This window comes from Carettochelys insculpta, chromosome 6 (assembly GCF_033958435.1).
Source record: "Carettochelys insculpta isolate YL-2023 chromosome 6, ASM3395843v1, whole genome shotgun sequence".
Lineage (NCBI taxonomy): Eukaryota > Metazoa > Chordata > Testudines > Carettochelyidae > Carettochelys > Carettochelys insculpta.
This window is the reverse complement of record NC_134142.1, coordinates 50,363,240-50,385,524: the sequence shown is the minus strand read 5'-3', so window position 1 is coordinate 50,385,524 and position 22,285 is coordinate 50,363,240. Positions and strand designations below refer to the sequence as shown.

Sequence of the window (22,285 nt, the reverse complement as noted above, 5' to 3'; positions counted from 1 at the left end):
AGAGAAATGGAAAACGAGATTTTTTTTTCATTTGTGATACTCATAAAATAGCTGGCAGACCGTGTTAATAATGTAGGGGCAATTAATTCTCATCTTCCTGTATACTGATTTCTTTCCTTTCTGATGTAGAATGTTAATAAAGCTGTAGTGATTCTACTTTCTTTTTAAAGAAATACGTGTCTAAACTAGGCATAGGAACTGGGTAATAAGGCATTCAGATGCAGTTGGCCATGGTTAGCTGCAGGCAGGTTGTGAAGCACTTTGTTCACCATTGTGTGCGTGGGGGCTGGGACCCCACTTTCCAAAGCTCCCATGGGCCGGGAACAGCCAACTTTGGCAACTGGACATTGAGAACAGCCAGATCCACAGATGCTCAGGTAAACAAAGTGTCTGGCAGTGCACCACTGGCTAGCCATGGTGACCTGTTTTTAGCCTACAGGCTGCATGCTGCCCATCTCCTCTCCTCCTCTGCCCTCCCCCATCTAAACTAAAGTCGCATAATGATTGCATGTAAATACCTGTAATGAAACAAGCACAGAATTGACTTCACTGGAAGTTTGAACAGTTTCTCTTTGTTGTGGCTGGGGGGTTGGGGTGAACAAAAGCGTATCAGTAGTTTTTTGCCTGGTGTTCCTGTGGATGGTCCATTATAGGTGAGGGGGACACTACTGCACCTGAAGTCGGAGATTTTCAGTAGCAATGCCCATTGGGCACAGATACCTTCATCTCCATCTTGCACCTTGAATGATGTCTATATGTCATTGTGTTGTACAACTACCTGCAGTTTCTTTTCAGCCATCATTGTTCTGGGATGGGATCCTGAGCAGAGCTCTTCAGATATCCTAAGTCTGTTTCATAATATTAATGTTTCTATTATGATTTTATAGTATCAACTGTGTCATTTTTTTCTTCCCACTTAACAAAAATTGCATTGCTCTGTCTTCCCCATTATTCATTAGCTTAGTTTAGGGTTCCTTTGGTACACCTTTCCCAGCTGGAAAGCTCTCCCTTCTTGGGGTTATGCCCAGGTTCAGGAGGTGCCTTTCATGTCATGAGTGGTGGTCACTTTGCATGCATATGTTGTTTTTGTGAGGAACATGTCTGTCAAAAGTGTAGCCACCGCCTCAAATTGAAGGCTCTGTCCAGAAAGGAACATAAACAGGAGCTAAAACTCTTGCTAGGGGAGAGCTCCTCTGCATCCAGCCATCCAGTCTCAGACCATGACTGTAATTTCTCTCCTGTGTGGCAGTCTCCACTGGGACAGTCATCAGTCAACCTTCATTCACCATGCATCAAGAAGGAATCTGCCCTATTCCACTTAGATTGGTATCCATGGACTGTATTTTTCAAACTCCCCATGAATCACAGACAAATATGATTCATATCTTCAACAGTCTCTAGAACACCTGTCACCAAAGAATTACAGCTAGAAGAGCAAGATGAAGAAACAACATCAACCCATTTCTTATTATGAGGTCATCATGCCACCACCTCCCCACAGAGGTGGATCATTTTAGGCATTTCCATAGTGTTGTAGATTCTCTCCAGATTCCTCAGGAGGAAGTCAGAGATTAATAACACAAGTTGCATGACATTTTAAAGTGTCTACATTGGCTAAGATAGCACTCCCAATCAGCAAGTCCTTGTTGGACCCCAGTAAGGTGATCTGGCAAATCCCAGCCTCAGTTTCTCTCCTGCAAGCAAGTGCATAGGGTATACTATGTCCCCACTAAAGACATTGAATTCCTTTTCTCTCATCAAGCTCCAAGTTCCTTTGTGGGCAGGTGGCACTCCACTCTAGGACAACCCTGTATGACAAGGACTGGAAGAGGCTAGATCTCTTCAGTCATAAAGCAAACTTTTTTCATCTATGCTCCAGTTCCACATTGCGAAGTATAAGGCATTTGTACCCAAATTTAATCATACAAACTATTGAGGGACCTTTTTCATGTTTCTACACGAAGAAATAATCACCTTCAACTGGGAGCCATAGAACCAGTCCTAGTCTTGCACAGAGGGGAAGATTTGTATTCCCACTGTTTTCTGATCAAAAGAAATCAGACAAGTAGAGACCTATCCTAGGCTTGAGAAACCACAACAAGTTCATCAAACTACAATGCTTCAACATGGTCACACTGTCAACAATTATCCAAGCATTGGAACAAGAGGAGTGGTTCTTGACTTTTACCCTAGAGTCAAAAAATTAGCAGTATATGGTATTACCCTTTGGCCTTTTTTCAGGTATGGATATTTTCCAAAGTTATCATGGACATGGTAGTGCACCAGCACAAACAACGGATTGTAATAGTCCCATGCCTAGATGACTGCCAGCTTACAGCTCCATTCTGAATCTACACTGTTGAAGCCATAAGAAGAATGATGAACCTTTTTTAAACCTCAGCCTCCAGTTAAACATGCAAAGTCAGTGCTGATCTCAGCACAGCACCTGGAATTTGTGGTCCAAGCTGGAGACTGCACAAGTCAGGCCCTTCCTCACAAGACACAGATTTCAGCCAGCCCATAGTTATCTGCCAGGACTTGTCTACGGCTGCTCAGCCATTTGGCCGTGTCTGCATTCATGCCAGGTTACTTAAGTGCCATCATCAGGGATGACTGTGAACATCGTATGTATCCTATTGACACAGCCTAAACACACCTTATATGAAGACCAAGGACTTATTAGACTGGTGAACAAAACCCCAAATGTCTGAGGATGCCTTTCCTCCAACCAAAACCATCGATGTGCACAACTGACTTTAGTCAAAAGGACATCTGCATGGTCCACTGCAAGTGGTCCCCCTCAGCATCCATGAAGCACATCAGTCTTCTAGAACTGCATCTAGTCTACAGTGCACACTGACAGTTTCTACCATCAATCAGACAAAGGATCACAATTAACAGCAATGACAAGCAACGTCACTTGCATGGTGATATGTCGGATGCACCAGTTTTCTAATATTAATGACTCTGTGCCTTGGGATTGGGATCTTGCTTTTCCCTGGTCCCCCTACTAGGGCACACACTCTTCTGTCATCCTTGGTAAGCATCATTCTGATATCCCAGCCTTCCATCTAGAGGCCTGGCTACACAGTTACCTACAGTAGAGTACCCATAGGGCCCTTACTCAAAGAAGAAGAGAAGGTTAGTTACCCAGTGCAGTAAGTAAGATTCTTTGAGATGTGTCCCTGTGAGTGGCCCATTACCTGCCCTACTCCCCTCTGCATTGGGGTTCAAATGTAGGCTCTGTGGTGGAGCAGGAACAGAGGGTAAACAGACAGCAGAGTACTATATAGATGCCTTTTACAGCATGGAGTGGGGAGTAGGGCATGGTGCAGCTGCTACTAAGGAGCTCTGATCCTAGGTGTGGGGGGCACTACCATGCCTACAGTGGAGCATCCATAGGAAAGGTGGGGGAAGGTGACACAAGCCCAGAGGTAAGTGGGGAAGGAGGAGGGAACAATCAAGTGGGTTTCCTGGGTGAAGAGGAGAAAGTGAGCCAATCGGCCCCTTCTCTAAGATGCTTGTACACTAATGCCAGAAGCCTAGGGAACAAACAGGAAGAATTAGAGGCCCTGGCACAGTCACACAAGTATGAGGTGGTTGGAATAATGGAGACTTGGTGGGACAATTAGCATAACTGGAGCACGGTCATGGAAGGTTATAAATTGTTTAGGAAGGACAGACGGGGAGAAAAGAAGGAGGAGTTGCACTCTATGGCTACGTCTACACTAGCCCCAAACTTCGAAATGGCCATGCAAATGGCCATTTCGAAGTTTACTAATGAAGCGCTGAAATGCATATTCAGCGCTTCATTAGCATGCGGGCGGCCGCGGCACTTCGAAATTGACGCGGCTCGCCACCGCGCGGCTCGTCCCAACGGGGCTCCTTTTCGAAAGGACCCCGCCTACTTCGAAGTCCCTTTATTCCCATGATGGGAATAGGCGGGGTCCTTTCGAAAAGGAGCCCTGTTGGGATGAGCCACGCAGTGGCGAGCCGCGTCAATTTCGAAGTGCCGCGGCCGCCCGCATGCTAATGAAGCGCTGAATATGCATTTCAGCGCTTCATTAGTAAGCTTCGAAATGACCATTTGCATGGCCATTTCGAAGTTTGGGGCTAGTGTAGACACGGCCTACGTGAGGGAGCAGTGAGATTGCTGAGACTTCCAGTATGAGGAAGGAGAAAATCCAGTTGAGTGTCTTTGGGTTAAGCTTAGAGGTGGAAGTAACAGAGGTGATGTTGTAGTTGATGTCTGTTATAGACCGCCAGATCAGGGAGAGGAGATAGATGAGGCTTTCTTCAGGCAGCTTAGTGAAGCTTTCAAATCACAGGCCCTGGTTCTCATGGGAGACTTTAATCATCCGGACGTTTGCTGGGAGACCAATACATCAGCACACAGACAATCCAGGAAGTTTTTGGAGAATGTTGGGGATAACTTCTTGGTACAAGTGCTGAAGGAACCGACTAGGGGCCGAGCGCAACTTGACCTGCTGCTCACAAACAGGGAAGAACTAGTAGAAGAAATAGAAGTGGGAGGGAACCTGGGCTGCAGCGACCATGAGATCGTAGATTTCAGGATCCAGACGAAAGGAAGAAGGATGAGCAGTAACATACAGACCTTGATTTCAGAAGAGCAGACTTTGACTCCCTAAGAGACCGGATGAGCAGGATCCCTTGGGAAACGAAGATGAAGGGGAAAAGAGTTGAAGAGAACTGGAAGTATTTTAAACAAGTCTTACTGAAGGCACAGGAACAAACAATCCCGCTGCGTAGTAAGAAATGCAAACATGGTAGGCAACCAGCTTGGCTTAACAGGGAAATCCTTAGTCAGCTTAAATTCAAAAAGGATGCATGCAAGAAATGGAAACGTGGACAGTTGACTAAGGAGGAGTATAAAAATACAGCTGGAGAATTCCAGGCAGTGATCAGGAAAGCAAAAGCACAATTGGAACTGCAGCTGGCAAGGGATGTGAAGAGTAACAAGAAGGATTTCTACAGGCATGTGAATAATAAACAGGTTATGAGAGAAGGTGTGTGGCCATTACTGGATGAGGGAGGTAACCTAGTGACAGATGATGCAGGAAAAGCTGAAGTACTCAATGCTTTTTTTGCCTCAGTCTTCACGGACAAAGTCAACTTCCCCATGATGGTCCTAGATGATGCAGTATGGGAAGGTGGAGGGCAGCCATCTGTGGGGAAGGAACAAGTTCTGAGCTATCTAGAAAAAGTAGATGTGCACAAGTCCATGGGTCTTGATTTAATGCACCCCAGGATACTGAGGGAATTGGCAGAGGTCATTGCTGAACCTTTGGCCATTATCCTTGAAGACTCTTGGAGATCGGGGGAGATACCAGATGACTGGAAGAAGGCAAACGTAGTGCCCATCTTTAAAAAAGGAAAGGAGGACAATCCAGGGAACTATAGACCCGTCAGCCTTACCTCAATCCCTGGGAAAATAATGGAGGGAATCCTCAAAGAATCTATTTTAGAGCACTTGAAACAGGGGAAAGTGATCAAAAGTAGCCAACATGGAGTCACCAGGGGCAAGTCCTGCCTGACAAATCTGATTAGCTTCTATGGCGAGGTAACAGGCTCTGTGGACATGAGGAAGTCAGTGGATGTGATATACCTTGACTTCAGCAAGGCTTTTGATATGGTCTCCCACAACATTCTTGTCCATAAGTTAAGGAAATATGGATTGGATCCTTGGACTATAAGATGGATAGAAAGCTGGCTTGATGGTCGGGCTCAACCGGTAGCGGTCAGTGGCTCAATATCTGGATGGCGGTCTGTTTCAAGTGGAGTGCCGCAAGTCTCATTTCTGGGGCTGGTGTTATTCAGCATCTTTATTAATGACCTGGATGAGGGACTGGGTTGCACCCTCAGCAAGTTTGCAGATGTCACAAAACTAGGGGGAGAAGTAGATTCGTTGGAGAATAGAGAGAGAATCCAGAGGGACCTGGATAAATTGGAGGACTGGGCCAAAAGAAATCGGATGCGGTTCAATAAGGAGAAGTGTAGAGTCCTGTACCTGGGACGGAAGAATCCCAAACATTGTTACAGGCTGGGGACCGACTGGCTCAGCAGCAGTATGATGGAAAGGGACCTATGGGTTATGGTGGATGAAAGGCTGGATATGAGTAAACAGTGTGCCCTTGTAGCCAAGAACGCTAATGGCATACTGGGGTGCATTAGGAGGAGTATTTCGAGTAGATCTAGAGAAGTAGTTATTCCTCTTTATTCGGCACTGGTGAGTCCCCATCTGGAATATTGTGTCCAGTTTTGGGCCCCCCAGTATAAAAAGGATGTGGATTTGCTGGAGCAGGTTCAGCGAAGGGCAACCAAAATGATTAAGGGTCTGGAGCACAAGACCTATGAGGAGAGGCTGAGGGATTTGGGCTTGTTTAGTTTACAGAAGAGAAGACTTAGGGGTGATTTAATAGCAGCCTTCAACTTCCTGAAGGGGAGCTCTAAAAAGGAGGGTGAGAAACTGTTCTCAGTGGTGTCAGACGGCAGAACAAGGAGTAATGGCTAGAAGTTGAAGAGGGAGAGGTATAGGTTAGATATTAGGAAAAACTACTTCACCAGGCAGGTGGTGAAGTATTGGAATGTGTTGCCTAGAGAGGTGGTGGATTCGCCATCCCTTGAGGTTTTTAAGTCCCAGCTGGACAAGGTCCTGGCTGGGATGACTTAGTAGGGGTTGATCCTGCTTGACGCAGATGACCTCCTGAGTTCCCGTCCAGCCCTGTGATTCTGTGGAAGCACATCTCATATAACCTCAGTTACTGCACAGGGTGAGTTACCTTTTGCTAAGGTTCAGGTAAGTGTTTAAACTGTTTTAGCCAGTCCATTTTTTAGTCCACCATCTTGCTTTTGATGGTTAATTTTTTCAATTTATTTATTTATTTATCTTATCAACAGTTTTCTTTTTGACCTCCACACTGAATATATGATGATAATCTCACTGGAAATGTTTCTACTATTGATTTTTAAGATATAACTAGAGTACATTCTTACTTAGAAATTGGTGTCTAGCCTGTGTATATGAACCTTCCAAAATCATAAATCTTGTCTGCTTCCACATGCACTGCTGAAATTTCTAGTAGACTATAGTAATTATCTATACAGAAGTTCATTGTGACACTACATCTAAATTAAGCTTTAAGAGCCCCAGTAAAATGCCTCGTTTAATTCTTCTGTGAGCCTTAAAGAAAATAAGCTATTTTATTTAATATCAAGAAGTTGAAATATCTTATATGCGTATGTACATAATATGTTAAGTTATCATTGGGAGTGGAAGGGAGTCAAGAGTTGTTATGCTGTATGGAATCAACAAGATACAAGGAACCTAAACCTGCAATGTATACCACCATAAGCGCAGACTGCTACTATGCCTCCATGTTGCCTCAGTGAAATTAATGGGATCCTGTCTGGGCACACATTTCCATCCACACATTAGGGCCGTGTCTACACTAGCTGCAAACTTCGAAATGGCCACGCAAATGGCCATTTTGAAGTTTACTAATGAAGCGCTGAAATGCATATTCAGCGCTTCATTAGCATGCGGGCAGCCGTGGCACTTCGAAATTGACACAGTTCGCCGCCGCGTGGCTCCTTTTCAAAAGGACCCCGCCTACTTCGAAGTCTCCTTATTCCCATCTGCTCATGGGAATAAGGGGACTTCGAAGTAGGTGGGGTCCTTTCGAAAAGGAGCCCCATTGGGACGAGCTGCGCAGCTTCGAAGTGCCGCAGCCACCTATATACTAATGAAGTGCTGAATATGCATTTCAGTGCTTCCTTCGTAAACTTCAAAATGGCCATTTGCGTGGCCATTTCGAAGTTTGGGGCTAGTGTAGACGTAGCCTAAATCTTGCAGTAGAAGGATGAAAGTTAGTGTGGCAATTGGTGAAAGCCAATTAATTGTCAAAAACAGTTAAGTAGAATTTTTGTTTTGCTTTTTCTTTTTTCCCCTGTGATATTTGGCAAAGGTCTTGTTTGCTGCCAGTGAAAATATTGGATATGTCACAGATATGCTTTGAATGAAGAAAACTCCTGTCCTATAAAAGCTTCCAACTAGTCAAAACTTTCAAATCCTTGTGTAACACCTCTCATTTGGACGCAAACTTAATTTTGTATTAATAGTAGCCATAAATCATGGCATGAAATTGTTCAAGTATAAATTTCATAATGGAAACTTGATTATTTGATCTGTGCTCTATTTTAGTATTCAGTGCCACAAGAATTTTTTATTAATCTAAATAGATAGTAGATCTTATTGTGGTCTGGAAAATTTTTAACTTCTGGAACAAACTATAGTATGTGCCTCTAAGGTTAGTGACACCTTCATTTTTCCTCTTGCATATTGCTTTTGATGTTAAGACATATTATGCAACCCCAGTGTATTTTGGACAGTTTGGTAGCAATGAATTTCAAATGAGGAAAAACAAAAGACTGAGCTCTCATAGCCCCCTTCATAGAATCATCATTGCTGTAAGAGAATGAGTATTTATCCAGTGTTTTGTTTTTTTAATGAAATACAAACATTGAAAATATATGTGGGTCCCATAATTTAATTACTTCATATAATGAAGCTTCTAAATGTAAAAATCTTGATTTGAAAATGGCTTATTGGAAATTTTACCCCTCAAAAACACAGTTACATTATTTAAGATAAAATGTACTGATAAGAGTAATCCTTTTTAATAGGAAACAGATGACTACAGGTATTTTGACCCTAAGATGTTACGAGGCAGTGATAGGTGAGTTTCCCAAATTTTCTTTTTCTTGTTACCATCTATATATTGGAACAATTAATCTAAGAATTTTGTACTTAGTTTGGCTCACAACATAATTGAACTAGTTTCATTAATTCATAGAAAGTATCTTAGAATCTTTTGCAGATACTTTTCATAATTTTGTGCCTTCACATATACTTTAAATCACAAGTTTTTTGTTGAAATAAGGCATGTGTTTTAAAACTATTCCAGGTGTTTTGCTCACCGCTGATTTTTGTTTGGCATGCATTTTTTTTCCTTTTAAATTCAGCTTTTTCTACTTATTTATTGTGATAGTCTCAACCTCTAAGTCAAGGCAAATGTTGTTAGAGGAATTTGCAGCTAACGGCAATTCCCTGAACTCACCACAGAGATTTCTGTGATTCTGCATTTGAAACAAAAAGCAGTCAAGTAGCCCTTTAAAGACTAGCAAAATAGTTTATTAGGTGAGCTTTCGTGGGACAGACCCACTTCTTCAGACGATAGCCAGACCAGAACAGACTCAATATGTAATAGTGACTGAGGACACTGCTATCATCTTCCAAATTATCTGCACAGATGAAGGAATCTAATGTTTATCAACAGAGTTTCTTGTGATGCTTTTTAATTTGGAGTGTTAGAGCCATTTATAAAAATACTGTTTTATCTCAGCATTTTTATAACCTTACTTCTAAATGTTGTAGGTCACTAGCAGTAGTTGTACAGTATTTCTGACAAGGACAGTAAAATATAGATTTCTTGTTTATTGAGCATGAAATGGAGAATTATCTAGGCATTTTTCAAAAAGAAAAAGGAAGAAATAGCAGATCTTACAGCAGAAATGTTATAGACTATTTCCCAAACTGCTGTGTTTATAAATTATATATGTATCTGATAATCTCATCAATAACACTCTACGGAAATGGAGAAAAATCTTTGGTTTTAACATACTTTATAAACAATCCAACTTGGTTCTGGGAGAACAGCAAGATATTTGATTTGTGGGCTTTATCATTGGACTAATGAAGAGAAGGCAGGTTCAATGCTGTCCTTGGTCATTTGCATTCAGTACGAATTTTTTGTCATTTTTCCAGCGTTCTTCACTCCTGACAAGCACATTTACAATAATAAAAATGATTTTCAGCATATAAGTATCTGTTTTACACATTGCATACGCATTTTCAGAAGCAGCTTTAAAGCAAGTGTTGAAAGCTGTCAGAGTAAAAATTGGCAGCACTGTATATTTTCTTTTTCAAACATAGCAACGTGTTTCACCCTATTTTATTCTGAAACATCTGGTTTGAGTACAGGTTTGTGTAAGTAAAAACAGCTTATTAAAACCAAGCCTGACTTAATTTATTTTTTTGCTCATAGAAAAATACACATTGTTTTAGTGGTTAATTTGCACCCACAGATATCACAATCCCTGTGTGCTCACGCAACAATTTGTTTTTTAAATTGTGTTTTCGTGTATCGTACTGGAACATGCAGTGTGGATGCAAGATTTTATACACGCAATTCAGAAAAAAATAATACTTGAAATAACTTCTTGTCTCTTCCTTCTTCCAATAATACCTGCAGAAACAATCTTAAGCATATTATGTGTATGAGTAGAAGGGTCTGTAAACTTGACCCTTAACTGAATTAAAGGTACCAACTAATTTTAAACCAAGGACATGTCTACACAGCAGCCTTATTTCAAAATATGCTATTCCAGAAGAGCCATTTCGAAATAGTGTCTACACACAGGGCTTGTCTACGCTTTCCCCCTTCTTGAAAGGAGGCATGGTAAACAGTGGCTACGTCTACACTAGCCCATATCTTCAAAATGGCCATGCAAATGACCATTTTGAAGATTACTAATGAGGTGCCTCATATTCAGCTGCTCATTAGCATGCTGCCGGCTGCAGCTCTTCGAAATTACTGCTTTTCGCTGCCGCGCAGCTCATCTAGCCAAGGGTCCTTTTCGAAAGGACGCTGGGAACTTCAAAATCCCCTTATTCCTATCTGCTGATAGTACAGACATGGCCAGTGGGTAATAGCAGTGAGCAGTGGGCTAGTATAAACATGGCCAGTGGGGAATAGCAATTAGGTGCTGAGACGCATATGCAGCACCTCATTAGGCTCATCCTCGCCATGGGAACTTGTAAGTTAGCAACTTCAAAGTCCCAGCAAGCTGTGTAGCCACAGGCACTTCAGAGTACCCACACAACTTCCCAAAAGTTTTGGGAGTAAGGGCACTTTGAAGTTGTGCAGGTACTTCGAAGTGCCTGTGGCTACACGGTTTGCTGGCACTTTGAAGTTGCTAACTTACAAGTTCCCATGCCGCGAATTAGCCTAATGAGGTGTTGCATATACATCACAGCACCTCATTGCTATTTCCCCCCAGACACACACCCTCACGGGCTGATTACCATGCCCCCTTTGCAGAAGGGGGCTGGTGTAGACAAGCCCACAATAAAGCCTATTTTGAAATAGAGCCATTGGACGCACTGTGGCTTAAGTTGAAATAGGCTTAATTCCCTGTCCACACAGCCCCTATTTCAAAATAGGTGCTATTCCTTATGGATTGAAGCTTACTGATTTCTAAATAAGCCAACTCTTATTTCAAAATTATTTTGAAATAGTGGTTATGTTGTGTAGATGCTAGCAGACTTATTTCAAAATAAGGACTGTTATTGCAAAATAACTTGTTTGGTGCAGACATTCCCCAAGGCTGATCAGGGGGACAGAATAAGTATGGCTGCAGAGGTTTTTGTTTGTACTCATCTTTACTTTCTGAACAGTACTGCGTAGATCAAAAATATTCTTTCAACAGTTGAAAATTATTCAAGAAATCCATCTGGGTAGCTGCCAAAAAACTCAGATTAAAAATGTTGTATTCAGCAGCATGATTGCCGAAAGGCTGTTATTACTTTGTCTTGAGATATTCCTAAACAGAAGACTATTTTCATTCCAACGTACCCTTTTACTGTGTAGACTGATGGAGTTTCTAGCTTTCACTTTTAAAAATATACAAGATTTATGTTAACCTGATCCATTCACAGCAAGGCTAATTTTTTACACCTCACATTTGGGAAGGTTAGTCTAAATGGGTGAGGTTGATTATATGTGACTTTATAGATCATATTTAAATAAGGAAGAATTATGTTGGAAACATTCTGAATAAAGAGACTGCTGCATTCATGCAACAATGTCAGTCCACCTGTAGTTAAAGAATTGATTCCAGTGGATAGGAGTCAGTATGTTATCTGATAATTCTGAGGAATTTAGGAATTCATAATGTTCATACATTACTAAAAAGTCCAGAATTCACTGGTCTTCCAAAACTGGAGAAATAAAAGTTCTACATATTTGCTCTCATTGAATGAATTAATGAAATTTCCCTATCAAATGTTTTTTTGAGAAATATGACTTTTAATGTCCTTTCACTAGCTTCTGTGGAAAAATATAACACCACCAACTATTAGAATGTATCCTGTAAATGTTGTGCATATACATATACTGGTTTAATATTATTGCATTTATAATGTAGTTCAATTTTATTATAGCTCAGTTCCAAGAAACAAAAATCCATTCCAGGAGGTAAGTCATGTAGAAATCATATGTTCTCCAAATCAGATTCTATGTATTATAGTACCAGTATTTTTAATATTCCAGTTGTTTGATGGTCATGACTTCAGAAAATGGGAGATTCTGTTTGCAAAATCAGTAGTGTAATTATGTTCATTATTAATTGTACTTAGCAGTTATGCTGGAGAACTCCTTTCGTCTTCAAAGGGCTGTCTGAGCATTAACTACTCTTGCAATACACCTACAAGATAATTAAGGATTTAATGATAGAGCCTTAATTAAAACAGCCATTTTAAAATTTCCAATCCTATATTTAGTACTTCAGAACACGCAACCTCTCTAAATTTACTCATCTGTACGTCCTTACACTGAGCTCTGTACTGCAGTGTGTGTGTGTGTGTGTGTGTGTACACACACTATGTTTTGTTTGAAGCCAGTAATTTTCTGTCTCCTAAATGACAGTAATTGCAGTATTATAAATTCAAGTAATATCCTTAATAACAGATTCTGTAAGTAGAGTTAGGTTTGTGATATTAACAGGCTGCCCAAATTATCTGTTTGCTTCCATTATTTGTTTGCTTTTGAAACTTCTGTGTACAAATGTTGCTGTTCAAAATACTGGTTTATATCTCCTGTTTTTTTCTTAAACTGAATACACTATAATTATAATGTTCTATATGTGAATATGTGCTTGTGTTTTAGGCAATTGTTTTTGTAGTTGGAGGAGGCAACTATGTTGAATATCAAAATCTTGTTGACTACATAAAGGTTAAGTACATTTTGTGAATTATATCCTGTAATTAATTGATTATAACTAATTGTAACTTATCTTCTCAGTCTTGTTAGAGCTTGTTATATTTCATTCAACCAAAAGGCTTATGTTTATACAAAATCAGAAAACAGTATATAGAAAAGTCAATCTGAAGTACATTTTTTATCTTGAAATGATGACTACATATTAACTCTGATTGCAGTTTTGTTACCACTATATTTGCAGTATATCTGAGAATTAGACTGCTATGCTACATTCAACATTGTTTCACGTTAGTCATGTTTTACATAATAGGGAAATTGAAACCTGTAAAAGTGGATGTGATGAATTGATCATAACCTAATTTCTCTTTACTGTTCAGGAGCAATGCAAAAGTACTTACAAGATAAAATGTTGACCTCTTCGCTCTTTACAGCTGTAAAGGCTTGAAGAGTAACTCTAATGGTAGAGGAATTACTTAAATCTGGATGGCAGGCAACGTGGTCAAGACTTCTTAACTGACTCCTGAATATCATCATGAATGCTTTGAATCACAGTGTGGTTTTCATTAAGAGCACATCACTGCTAAATAATAACTGCTGCCTAGTAATTGCCAGAAATATCCAGGGAACAGAGATCTTTATACAGAGCTGTATTGCCCTTATACTGTCAACTTTGCTAGTCACTAGGAGATATGAAGACTTGGGTGAAAGACCCTTCATTATATGAAATCCTTATGTAATAGGCTTGGATTACTCTGTACAAGACTTAACCAAGTACCATTGCATTTGATGCTGTTTGATGGGTAGTAGTTAGATAAAGCAGTTGTAGCCACCCATGAGTAAAGATTACCAATCAGAGATACTCTTCAGCAACTTTAATCTCCAGGCATCAAAAGCTCTTGTGAGAAAACTCCTCATTGTGAATAACTGCTCTTCTAATCTTCTCAAACCAAAGCCTGCAGATAATGTTGTTTAGTTTTACAGTGGTCTCATTTTGGAGTGACAGTTAATGTTTCAAACACTGAGTGTATTACAAACACCAGACAGATTGTTGAAATACAAATCCAGATTAACAGTGTAGCAGTAAGTGTGATGACAACTCACCCACCTTGCAAGAATAGCCACCTCTTCATTAATACCTTGTCATCTGGGTTAGGTCCTCATGTTGCCACCTTTCTGACAAAGTATTGACATGGCTCCTTGCAGTGGAGGTGTGATCATTACCAAGGATAGAGTTCAGCTGCTTAAAGAAATGGCAGGTCTTAAGTACTGCGCTAGAGTGACAGTTTGTCTGTCATCTCACAACATGTCTACCTCAGCTCCTTTATCTTCACTCTGCACTGCAGCATGTCCTGATCATAGCCCTTTTCACACAAGCTTTCAAGAAATGTGCCCATCAGTTTCCTAATTCCTACAGGTCAAGCACAGCTGAGATTGCAAAGCTTCCTCTATGCATATGTTCATCAGCTCCAATAGCTCTGCAATAGTCCAGGCGTGACGGTGCAATAGCCAGCTTTGCTCACCTGAGAAGATACAATGACACCTCTCCACACTAAGCCAGCAAGCAGTAAATGGAACTTATAATTCCCAGGGCTTGCATAAGGGAGGGAGGGATTTTTGTTTACTAGAGTACAGGGCAATAGAGTTCAAACAGTTGACCAGAGCAGTCAGAATGGGCATTATGGGACACTTCCTGAAGGTTAAATAAAGCGATTAAAGCAGGTATGTTGCCTATGCTGGTTCTTCATCCATGATGAAGGAAAAGGAAAAGACAAAACTCTTCCATAGGAAGTACTTTGTCACCAAAACTGGGCAGTTTTTCCAATAAAAGTCATATCACAGTGTGTACACACACTATTTTGTCACCAAAAGGCAGTTTTTCATTACCAAACTTGGTAGTGTAGACAAAGCCTAAAAGAAACCCTGAAGTTATTTACCTAGGAAAGTGTATTGGATTGTTTGCATTATTTTGTGTAAGTAACATGGCATTTGCCTTTGTCAAAGAACAAGCTTTATCATATAGTATAGTAACACCTTCCATCTGTACTCTGTGCTGTAAAAACATGGGTTAGTTTCCAGTTGCTTCAGTTTGGAAAAGGGAATTAAAAGAAAAAAATGCTAGTTCACGTTTGACTTGCTGGAAAGCATGCAATGCTGTTGAATATGCATCTCAACTGGACCAGACTTGTCATACAAATTGTTGATACACAAGCACCAAATAGCTCATCTTTGATGAACTGTTTAGTGGTGAATTAAGGAAATATTTTGAAGATAGTAAAAATAATGCCGGGATACTCTAAATAACCATTACAATAAGTGGCAAGTGAACCTTAATCTGTGCAGTGACAAGCCTGGCCTCCTTCAGAAGCTTAGTGAGGTGGTTCCTTGTAGTATAAACTAAACTAACTCATTTTATATGAGATATCTTGAATGAACTAAGCAGATCTCCTTCAGAACTAAAGTACCAAAATGAATAATTTACCAATACACTGTGTTCAAGGCTGTCTTCTCAAAAAGAAGCTCAAAATTAGTTTTTAGGTAAAAGCTGAGATTGTCTTAACTTGTTCTTACCTCAAATCAAATGGTGGAAGCACCCCAAATGGGACTTTTGCTCTGAAGGCTTTGAAAGACAGGGTAGATTATTAAACATACAAAGCTCATATCATCAACAACCATGGGCTCAGCACCCATTGGTGTCTGATGTCTCTATCACTATTTCTTTCCCTCTTTCCTTGTCCAGTGCAGAGTGGCTTAGTTTCTGTAGACTAGCTCTGCACCAATCTAACATATCATCTACCCATTCTCTGTGAGGTCTGCCTCTCCTATTTGAACCATCCATTATACTGAATACCAGGGTCTTGATTTTTCGTTTGTTATTCATTCTGCAAATATGCTTGAATAGCTGTAATTTCCATTATATAATGTTCTGCAATAGGTTCTCTTTTGGCTGTATCTTCCAATATAATTCCTCGTTGGTGACCTTCATCTACCCTATTGTAAAGATCTTTCTATAACAACTGCTCTCGAACGCCAACATCCTTCTCTTGGAATCTTTCATTATCACCCATGTCTCACATCCATACAACATGCTGCTGAACACACGTTTTCAAGATGCTCAGCTTTGTTCCTAAGCTAATTGCTTTGCTTTTGCAGATCTTATCCCTCGCCTTCAAAGTCGCTCTTGCTTTCACTATTTTAGTTGCTATGTCCTTCTTACAGTCTAGATCATATGTTACATTGCTCCCCAGATATGTTAACTTTTCTAAATTCTCTAGATCAATCCCATCTACATTGATCTTCCTTCCTATTTTCTTATTTCCAAATACCGTTGTTTTTATCAATGTTCATAATCTGTCCGTACCACTTCCCTTCCTCATTTAGCACCTGCACCATTTTCATTAGTCTCTCTTCATCTGCTTCAATGATAATTATATCATCTGTAAACTTCAAGTTGTTAATTCTTTTCCCGCGCACAGCTATCCTTTCTGCCTCTTCCTTAATCTTGTCCCTCTCTCGCTCTAAATGCATAACGAAGATACTCGGCAATATTGGACCTCCTGGTCTCGTACCTCTACTTGTTCTAAACCAACTTCCCAACTCCACCACACAGTCTCACTAGTGCCTCCACGTTGTCATTGATATCCTTCAACAAACGTATCAGCCTGCTCTCCACTCTGTATGACTCCAATACCGGCCAAGTCACTTTCTCGTCTGTACTGTCAAATACCTTCAGAAAATCTGCAAAGCCTTCTGAAAGTTGACAAAGCCAGTGTAGATGTTCTTGTTCTTCCATCAGGCTTTCTCCGCTACCAATCTTAGTGCCAATATCTGCTGTATGGTACTTCTGTCTTTCCTGAACCCCGCTTACTTGTCCACTAGATGATCTTCTATCTGTGATCTTAGTCTCTCTGTCAGATCTTGTCCATTCCTTAGGTGCTTCCCTTCTTTCCATGCTGTATTATGTAGGCAGTATATTTCCTGAATCATACTTTCTCCACCGTATTTGATCATCTCTCCAATGAGCTTATCATTTCCATGGCTCTTGTTGTTCTTTAATCGTTTCACTGCTCTTTCGACTTCCTCCTCTGAAATATTGGCCTCAATGTCTATGCTCAGTGGAGATATCTTTTTCAGTTCTCCGATCTGTGTCACTGAGACACTCAGGTCCAACTGTGCTTTGGATAGATCGCTGCAATATGTCATCCATCGCTGCACAATCATTTCCGATTAATATTGCTGAGGATTTTATACACCTCCCTGGTCTTACATTTGTCCTAATACCTTTCTATATCTTCACCCTGCTCTTTTAACCATTTTGCATTATCCTTTCTGCCCGCTTTCCTTACCTCATTGCATTTCACCCTATATTGATGTTCCGCCCTCTCGGAAACATCCCTTCTGATTTTCTTCTCTTGGACCAACTTCAGTGTCTCCTGCATAATTCACTTCTTATTGATCTTCTCTTCTTCTGGAACAGTCTGCTCAATTGCCTCTTCTATCGCCGTGGCTATCCCTTCAACTCTCTTATCTAGGTCTCCCTCTGTGGCTGCATTCCTAATCTTCTCTTTGAGCGCTGCTCTGTACGCATTTCCTATTTCTTCCTCACCTAACCTCGCTATATGTCTCTTTTCTCTTCTTTAACTGCGTCTTACACGTTCTCTTGAATTTTGGTTTGATGTTTGCAATCACTAGACCGTGGTCCAAGTCTATATCCACTCCTTGGAAAGTTTGGCACTGCTGTACTGATGTTACCCATCTCCTTATCAAAATCATATCTATCATGTTCTTGACTTACTATCATTCGATCACCATATCCACTTCCTACAGTCCTTCCGTTTGAATCTCATGTTCCAGATCATTATCTCATGCTCCGTAGCAAACTCTAGTAGTTTCTCGCCTTGTTCGTTTCTTTCTCCATATCCAGACCTTCCCATGACTTTCTCCCAATCCATTATCTGTTCCAAGCTTCACGTTCTAATGTTCTCCAATGATTGACACATCTCTCTTCAGTATCTCCTCCAGCGTCTTTGTCAGATCTTTATAGCATAGCTCAGTCTCTTCCTCCATACTGTCTGACATGGGTGCATACACCTGAATGACCGAGATTTGAATGGTTTTGCTTCAAATCTCACTATCATCATTCTTGCACTCACTGGTTTGTAGCCTAATAATATTCCTCCAGCTCTTTTGCTAAGAAGGAGCCCAACTCCTTCCTCATGCTTCATTTCTTTCTCTTACCAAATGACTTCACAGCCGCACATCTCTCCTGATGCCATCCAACGCGTCTCCACCAGTCCAAGTATATCGCTCTGGTACTTCTCCATCTCCTTCTGAAGCAGCTCTGATTTTTCCAGTTGCCCACAGTTTTCAGACGTTCCATGTTCCAATTGATAGCATATGTGCTGGTTGTAATTTTCTTTCCGTAGCCAATTTATCGACCCAATCCCGATCGCTCGATTGGTGCTGTGGATCTTGTTTATCCAGGCGACGTCCGAGCTAGCATCTTTTATCATTTAGTCGTACTGGCATCAGATTTCATTCGTATTGTTGTTTCACGGTCAGCACACCATTGCTCATCTGACCAATCTTCGTCCTTCATCCAGGCTTGGGACTGGCATGGAGCCCCTAGAGGCTTCATGGCAGAGTTAAAGCTAGTGTATCAAGAAATCCTATTACTAAGGCTGTATGTCTGTTGTGGAAGTCACAAAGTCTGTGACTTTCCATGACTGCTTCAGTGACTGGTGTGGCTGGCTCTGGGGCTTTCTGGGCAGATCAGGCAGCCTGTTGGCCAGCCACACTGGCTGCTGTGGGGCAGTTTGGAAAATTGGAGGGGGCTCAAGGCTGGGGCAGAAGGCTGAGCTGCACTGCAGCACTTTCTTCAGGGCGTGGGAGGACAGCAGAAGTAGCCATCCTGTCCCTGCAATCCCTAGGGAAAGGGAAGGCCAGGGTAGCTCTTCTGTGTGCTGCCCCTCTCACCCATGAGCTGTGCCCCCTAGCTGCAGAGCCCAGACATGTAGGAATAAAGTTGCACACTAGCGGCTCTCAGAGAGATGTGTAAGATAAATTAGACTCATAAAAGTAGTACAGTGGTCTGGAACGGTTGAGAGGAACTGAAATAAACTGCATACAGGGTCTCCTGTCTTTCTTCCAGTGTAGGAAGATGAGAACTGTTCAGCTTTGAGCAAGGGATTGCTTTGCCTTGCTCATCTTCTGATTTGTCTTAGCAGTTTTAACTAAGCTTCAAAAGAAGGTTTAAATCGGACCACATGGATTAAGGAGACTTGCTCTAATCTGATGCATATATGGAAATGGAAGCAAAGATTGCATAAGGTCAATTGGCATAAAGGCCACATTGTTCCTAGTATCTCTTTCAATGCTATAAAAAGATTAATAATGTTTTCTAGTCATTGGCTTTGCAGACCACTGATGATGATGATGATGATATTTAAAAGACAAAGTCTTGTGCATTGGGCATTAGTAATATAGCTCTTAGTCTTAAACCATTTTAAGACACTATATCCCTGTTTACATGACTAAATGGCAGTAAGTCTAAGTCCTTACCTGTGTTACATAGTGTATATATACACTGTACCACAGGAGATTTAGATCCAGTGTAGTTTTCCATATGACTTTGCCTTTAGATTTTGTTTGCTTGCCACGATGAGTTTGGAATTTAATGTGAAAAATCAGTCAAGCTATTTTATAGAGCTTGAACTATATCTCCAACAATTGTTAGGCTATAAAATCTTGGCTTGAATGTCTAAACAAAGCACTGGATTTTAAATTCAGTACTCTGGTCTTGTACAGTATTTGATGATTAATCCACAATGGTTAATTTTTAAAAAGTATCCCTAAAGTTTTATTTAAACTAGTATGCTTTTAGAAAATGTTGTTTATGTTGTAGAACTTAAAGCTGATAGTTTTGTTTCATAGCAGTTTTGGAAATTTCAAAATATTTAATTCTGCAGTGGATTGAAAACGGAGCCTTTTGTTTGTATGTAAAAAAGCAGGATAGTCTAAATGTCAGTTCCCCAGTTTGATCTCTTTGATGAGGTGTGGTTATGGTTTGGTGTTGAGGCCACTTGCCTGGGATTGGTAGACTCGGGTTTTAAGTCTTGGTACGTACCTGCTACAGAGTTTTTCATTCTAGATTAATCAGTCTGAGCAGGGACTTTGAACAGGGTCTCCCACATACCAAGCTAGTACGCTAAACATTTTGGAAGTGTATTTATATTAAGGCTTGTCTACATGGGAATGCTCAGGAAAATTAATCAAATTAACTTTTAAAGTTAAACTACATTGACATCCCCTGCCCCTGTCAAGCGCTCTTCAGAATTTGAAATGGCCTGAATTTGGTTTTGTTTAATTCTTACGCCTTTTTTTTTTTTGGTCCATGTGTCGATAAAACCCAATTCAGAATAAAGCCCTCTTATTCCAGAATAAGGTCATCTAGCAGGAAGTTATACCAGAATATCTCTTCTGCTTTAAATCCACACACTACCTTAATCCAAATTAATTTCCTAATGTAGCCAATCCATCATAAATTAATTAGTGCTTGAAGAATGCCTCATTTTTCAATTTCTGACCTTGTCCTATCATTTCCCCATTTCTTCCACTCAATTAGTAGTATTTATTTTCTTGTGAGGCATTTACTTTTCCTAACTTAATCAGTATCGTAGGATTTATAAATAACAAGCAGTCCTGTGGCACCTTAGAGACTAAGAAATTTATTAGGGCATGAGCTTTCTTGGGCAAAAACGAGCAAGACCCCAAAGATCTCTGCTGGCTAAAGTTTGCTTTGTATACAACAAAACACTCACTGCTGATGTTTTATTAAACCTGATCCCGCCTTTTCTTTTCTTTGCACAGGGCAAACAAGGCAAACATGTTTTGTATGGCTGCAGTGAACTTTTTAATGCTACGCAGTTTATAAAACAGGTAGGTTACCATTAATATCATTTTAAAGTTTGAGTTAATTGCCCTAATATCCCATCACTGATTTTCAGATGTAGAAACTGAACTATTTTAAACACAGTTTGATATAAGTTGAAATATAGATCATTTGGTAAAAGTAAAAAAGTTCTAATAAAATGTAAACCATGTGACTTGTAAATGGGTATTTAGGAAGTGTACATAAATAAATCTGGTTTGTAGTCAAGTATGCTTTAATTAAATGTCTGAATAATATCTACTGTTACGGAGAAGGCTGATTGATTGATTTCATAGAACTGCCCTAAATTAGCATGTCAGTCCATATGAGCTGTTGAAATACCCCAATAGGGCAAACACATCCATCTGACACTGATTTGAAAGCTTTGCCGTAAGCTTCACTTAGTTTAGTGCCTGATCTTGAGAGTACGACATCCATGAACTTCAGAGGGTGTTGCAGGTTCTCCATACCTTTTGGAATCAGTTCTTAAATGACAGTAAGATTTAATTAACAGTAGTATAAATTTTCCAACTACATACAACTACTTAAACTAGTTGGCCCTGTTGAGCATTTCTTAGCACTGCAGTGCCTCCCATCTCCTATATTTTTTCCTTTTTTCGTCTTTTCACGGCAAATAAATTGGTATTTAAATAGACATCAGGCAGACATAAGCACACTCTTGCTGGAGAGGGATGTGAGTACTTTGTGTACACTATTAAGCCAATAACATTGTACTCAGAAGTGTGGGTAGAGACTTTTATTTTTATAAAAGATTGGCTTTCTTTGTAGACGTTCCAAAGCTGTTCATTTTTATTGTACCTTCAGCACAGTGTAAACCAATGTGTTTTATACCTTACATTTTCTCTTAACTGCTGTGCTTTTATTTATAAACAGCAAGCAAATACTGTAACAAAACAAAAAGTTTGTCCAGTGAACTGAATTATTGGGCTAAAAGAATAATACTCGCAATGTGATTTCTTTTGTCTCTCTTTGTATTTAGCTGTCCCAACTTGGGCAGAAATAGGATGGAAAAACGCCATTATTTGAAACTACTTGGTAACGTGGAAGTGTGAAGAAAAAGATCATGACAACAATCACATCACACCTTCATACTGATAAACAAGTTATGACATTAAAACTTAAACTGTTCCATTAATCTGAAATTTTTTAAGGAAGAACTGTGCTTAACATCGTGTATATGAATAACAATAACATTTCAAAAATAAAACTTAATATGTATTTAGCCTGCTGCTACATTTCTGTGGTTTGGACATAGTAC

At 40.2% G+C, this 22,285-nt stretch overlaps 1 protein-coding gene and 1 long non-coding RNA gene across 3 annotated transcripts in view; one reads left to right on the top strand and one right to left on the bottom strand.

The window, feature by feature from the left end:
• The window catches only part of LOC142014401 (uncharacterized), a 30,212-nt gene extending 9,274 nt beyond the window's left edge, over window positions 1-20,938 (bottom strand). The window contains exons 1-2 of the long non-coding RNA XR_012645932.1: window positions 14,185-20,938; window positions 9,702-9,856 (exon numbers count right to left, since the gene is read on the bottom strand). This is a non-coding gene — a long non-coding RNA (uncharacterized LOC142014401). The remainder of the gene's footprint in view (window positions 1-9,701; window positions 9,857-14,184) is intronic.
• The window catches only part of SCFD1 (sec1 family domain containing 1), a 124,023-nt gene extending 101,773 nt beyond the window's left edge, over window positions 1-22,250 (top strand). For both annotated transcript variants that reach the window (XM_074996913.1, XM_074996912.1), the window contains exons 21-25: window positions 8,704-8,756; window positions 12,302-12,335; window positions 13,026-13,091; window positions 20,946-21,014; window positions 22,007-22,250. In XM_074996913.1, the coding sequence (XP_074853014.1) occupies window positions 8,704-8,756; window positions 12,302-12,335; window positions 13,026-13,091; window positions 20,946-21,014; window positions 22,007-22,030 (246 nt within the window). In that variant the 3' untranslated portion in view covers window positions 22,031-22,250. The remainder of the gene's footprint in view (window positions 1-8,703; window positions 8,757-12,301; window positions 12,336-13,025; window positions 13,092-20,945; window positions 21,015-22,006) is intronic.
• Window positions 22,251-22,285: the final 35 nt, after the last annotated feature.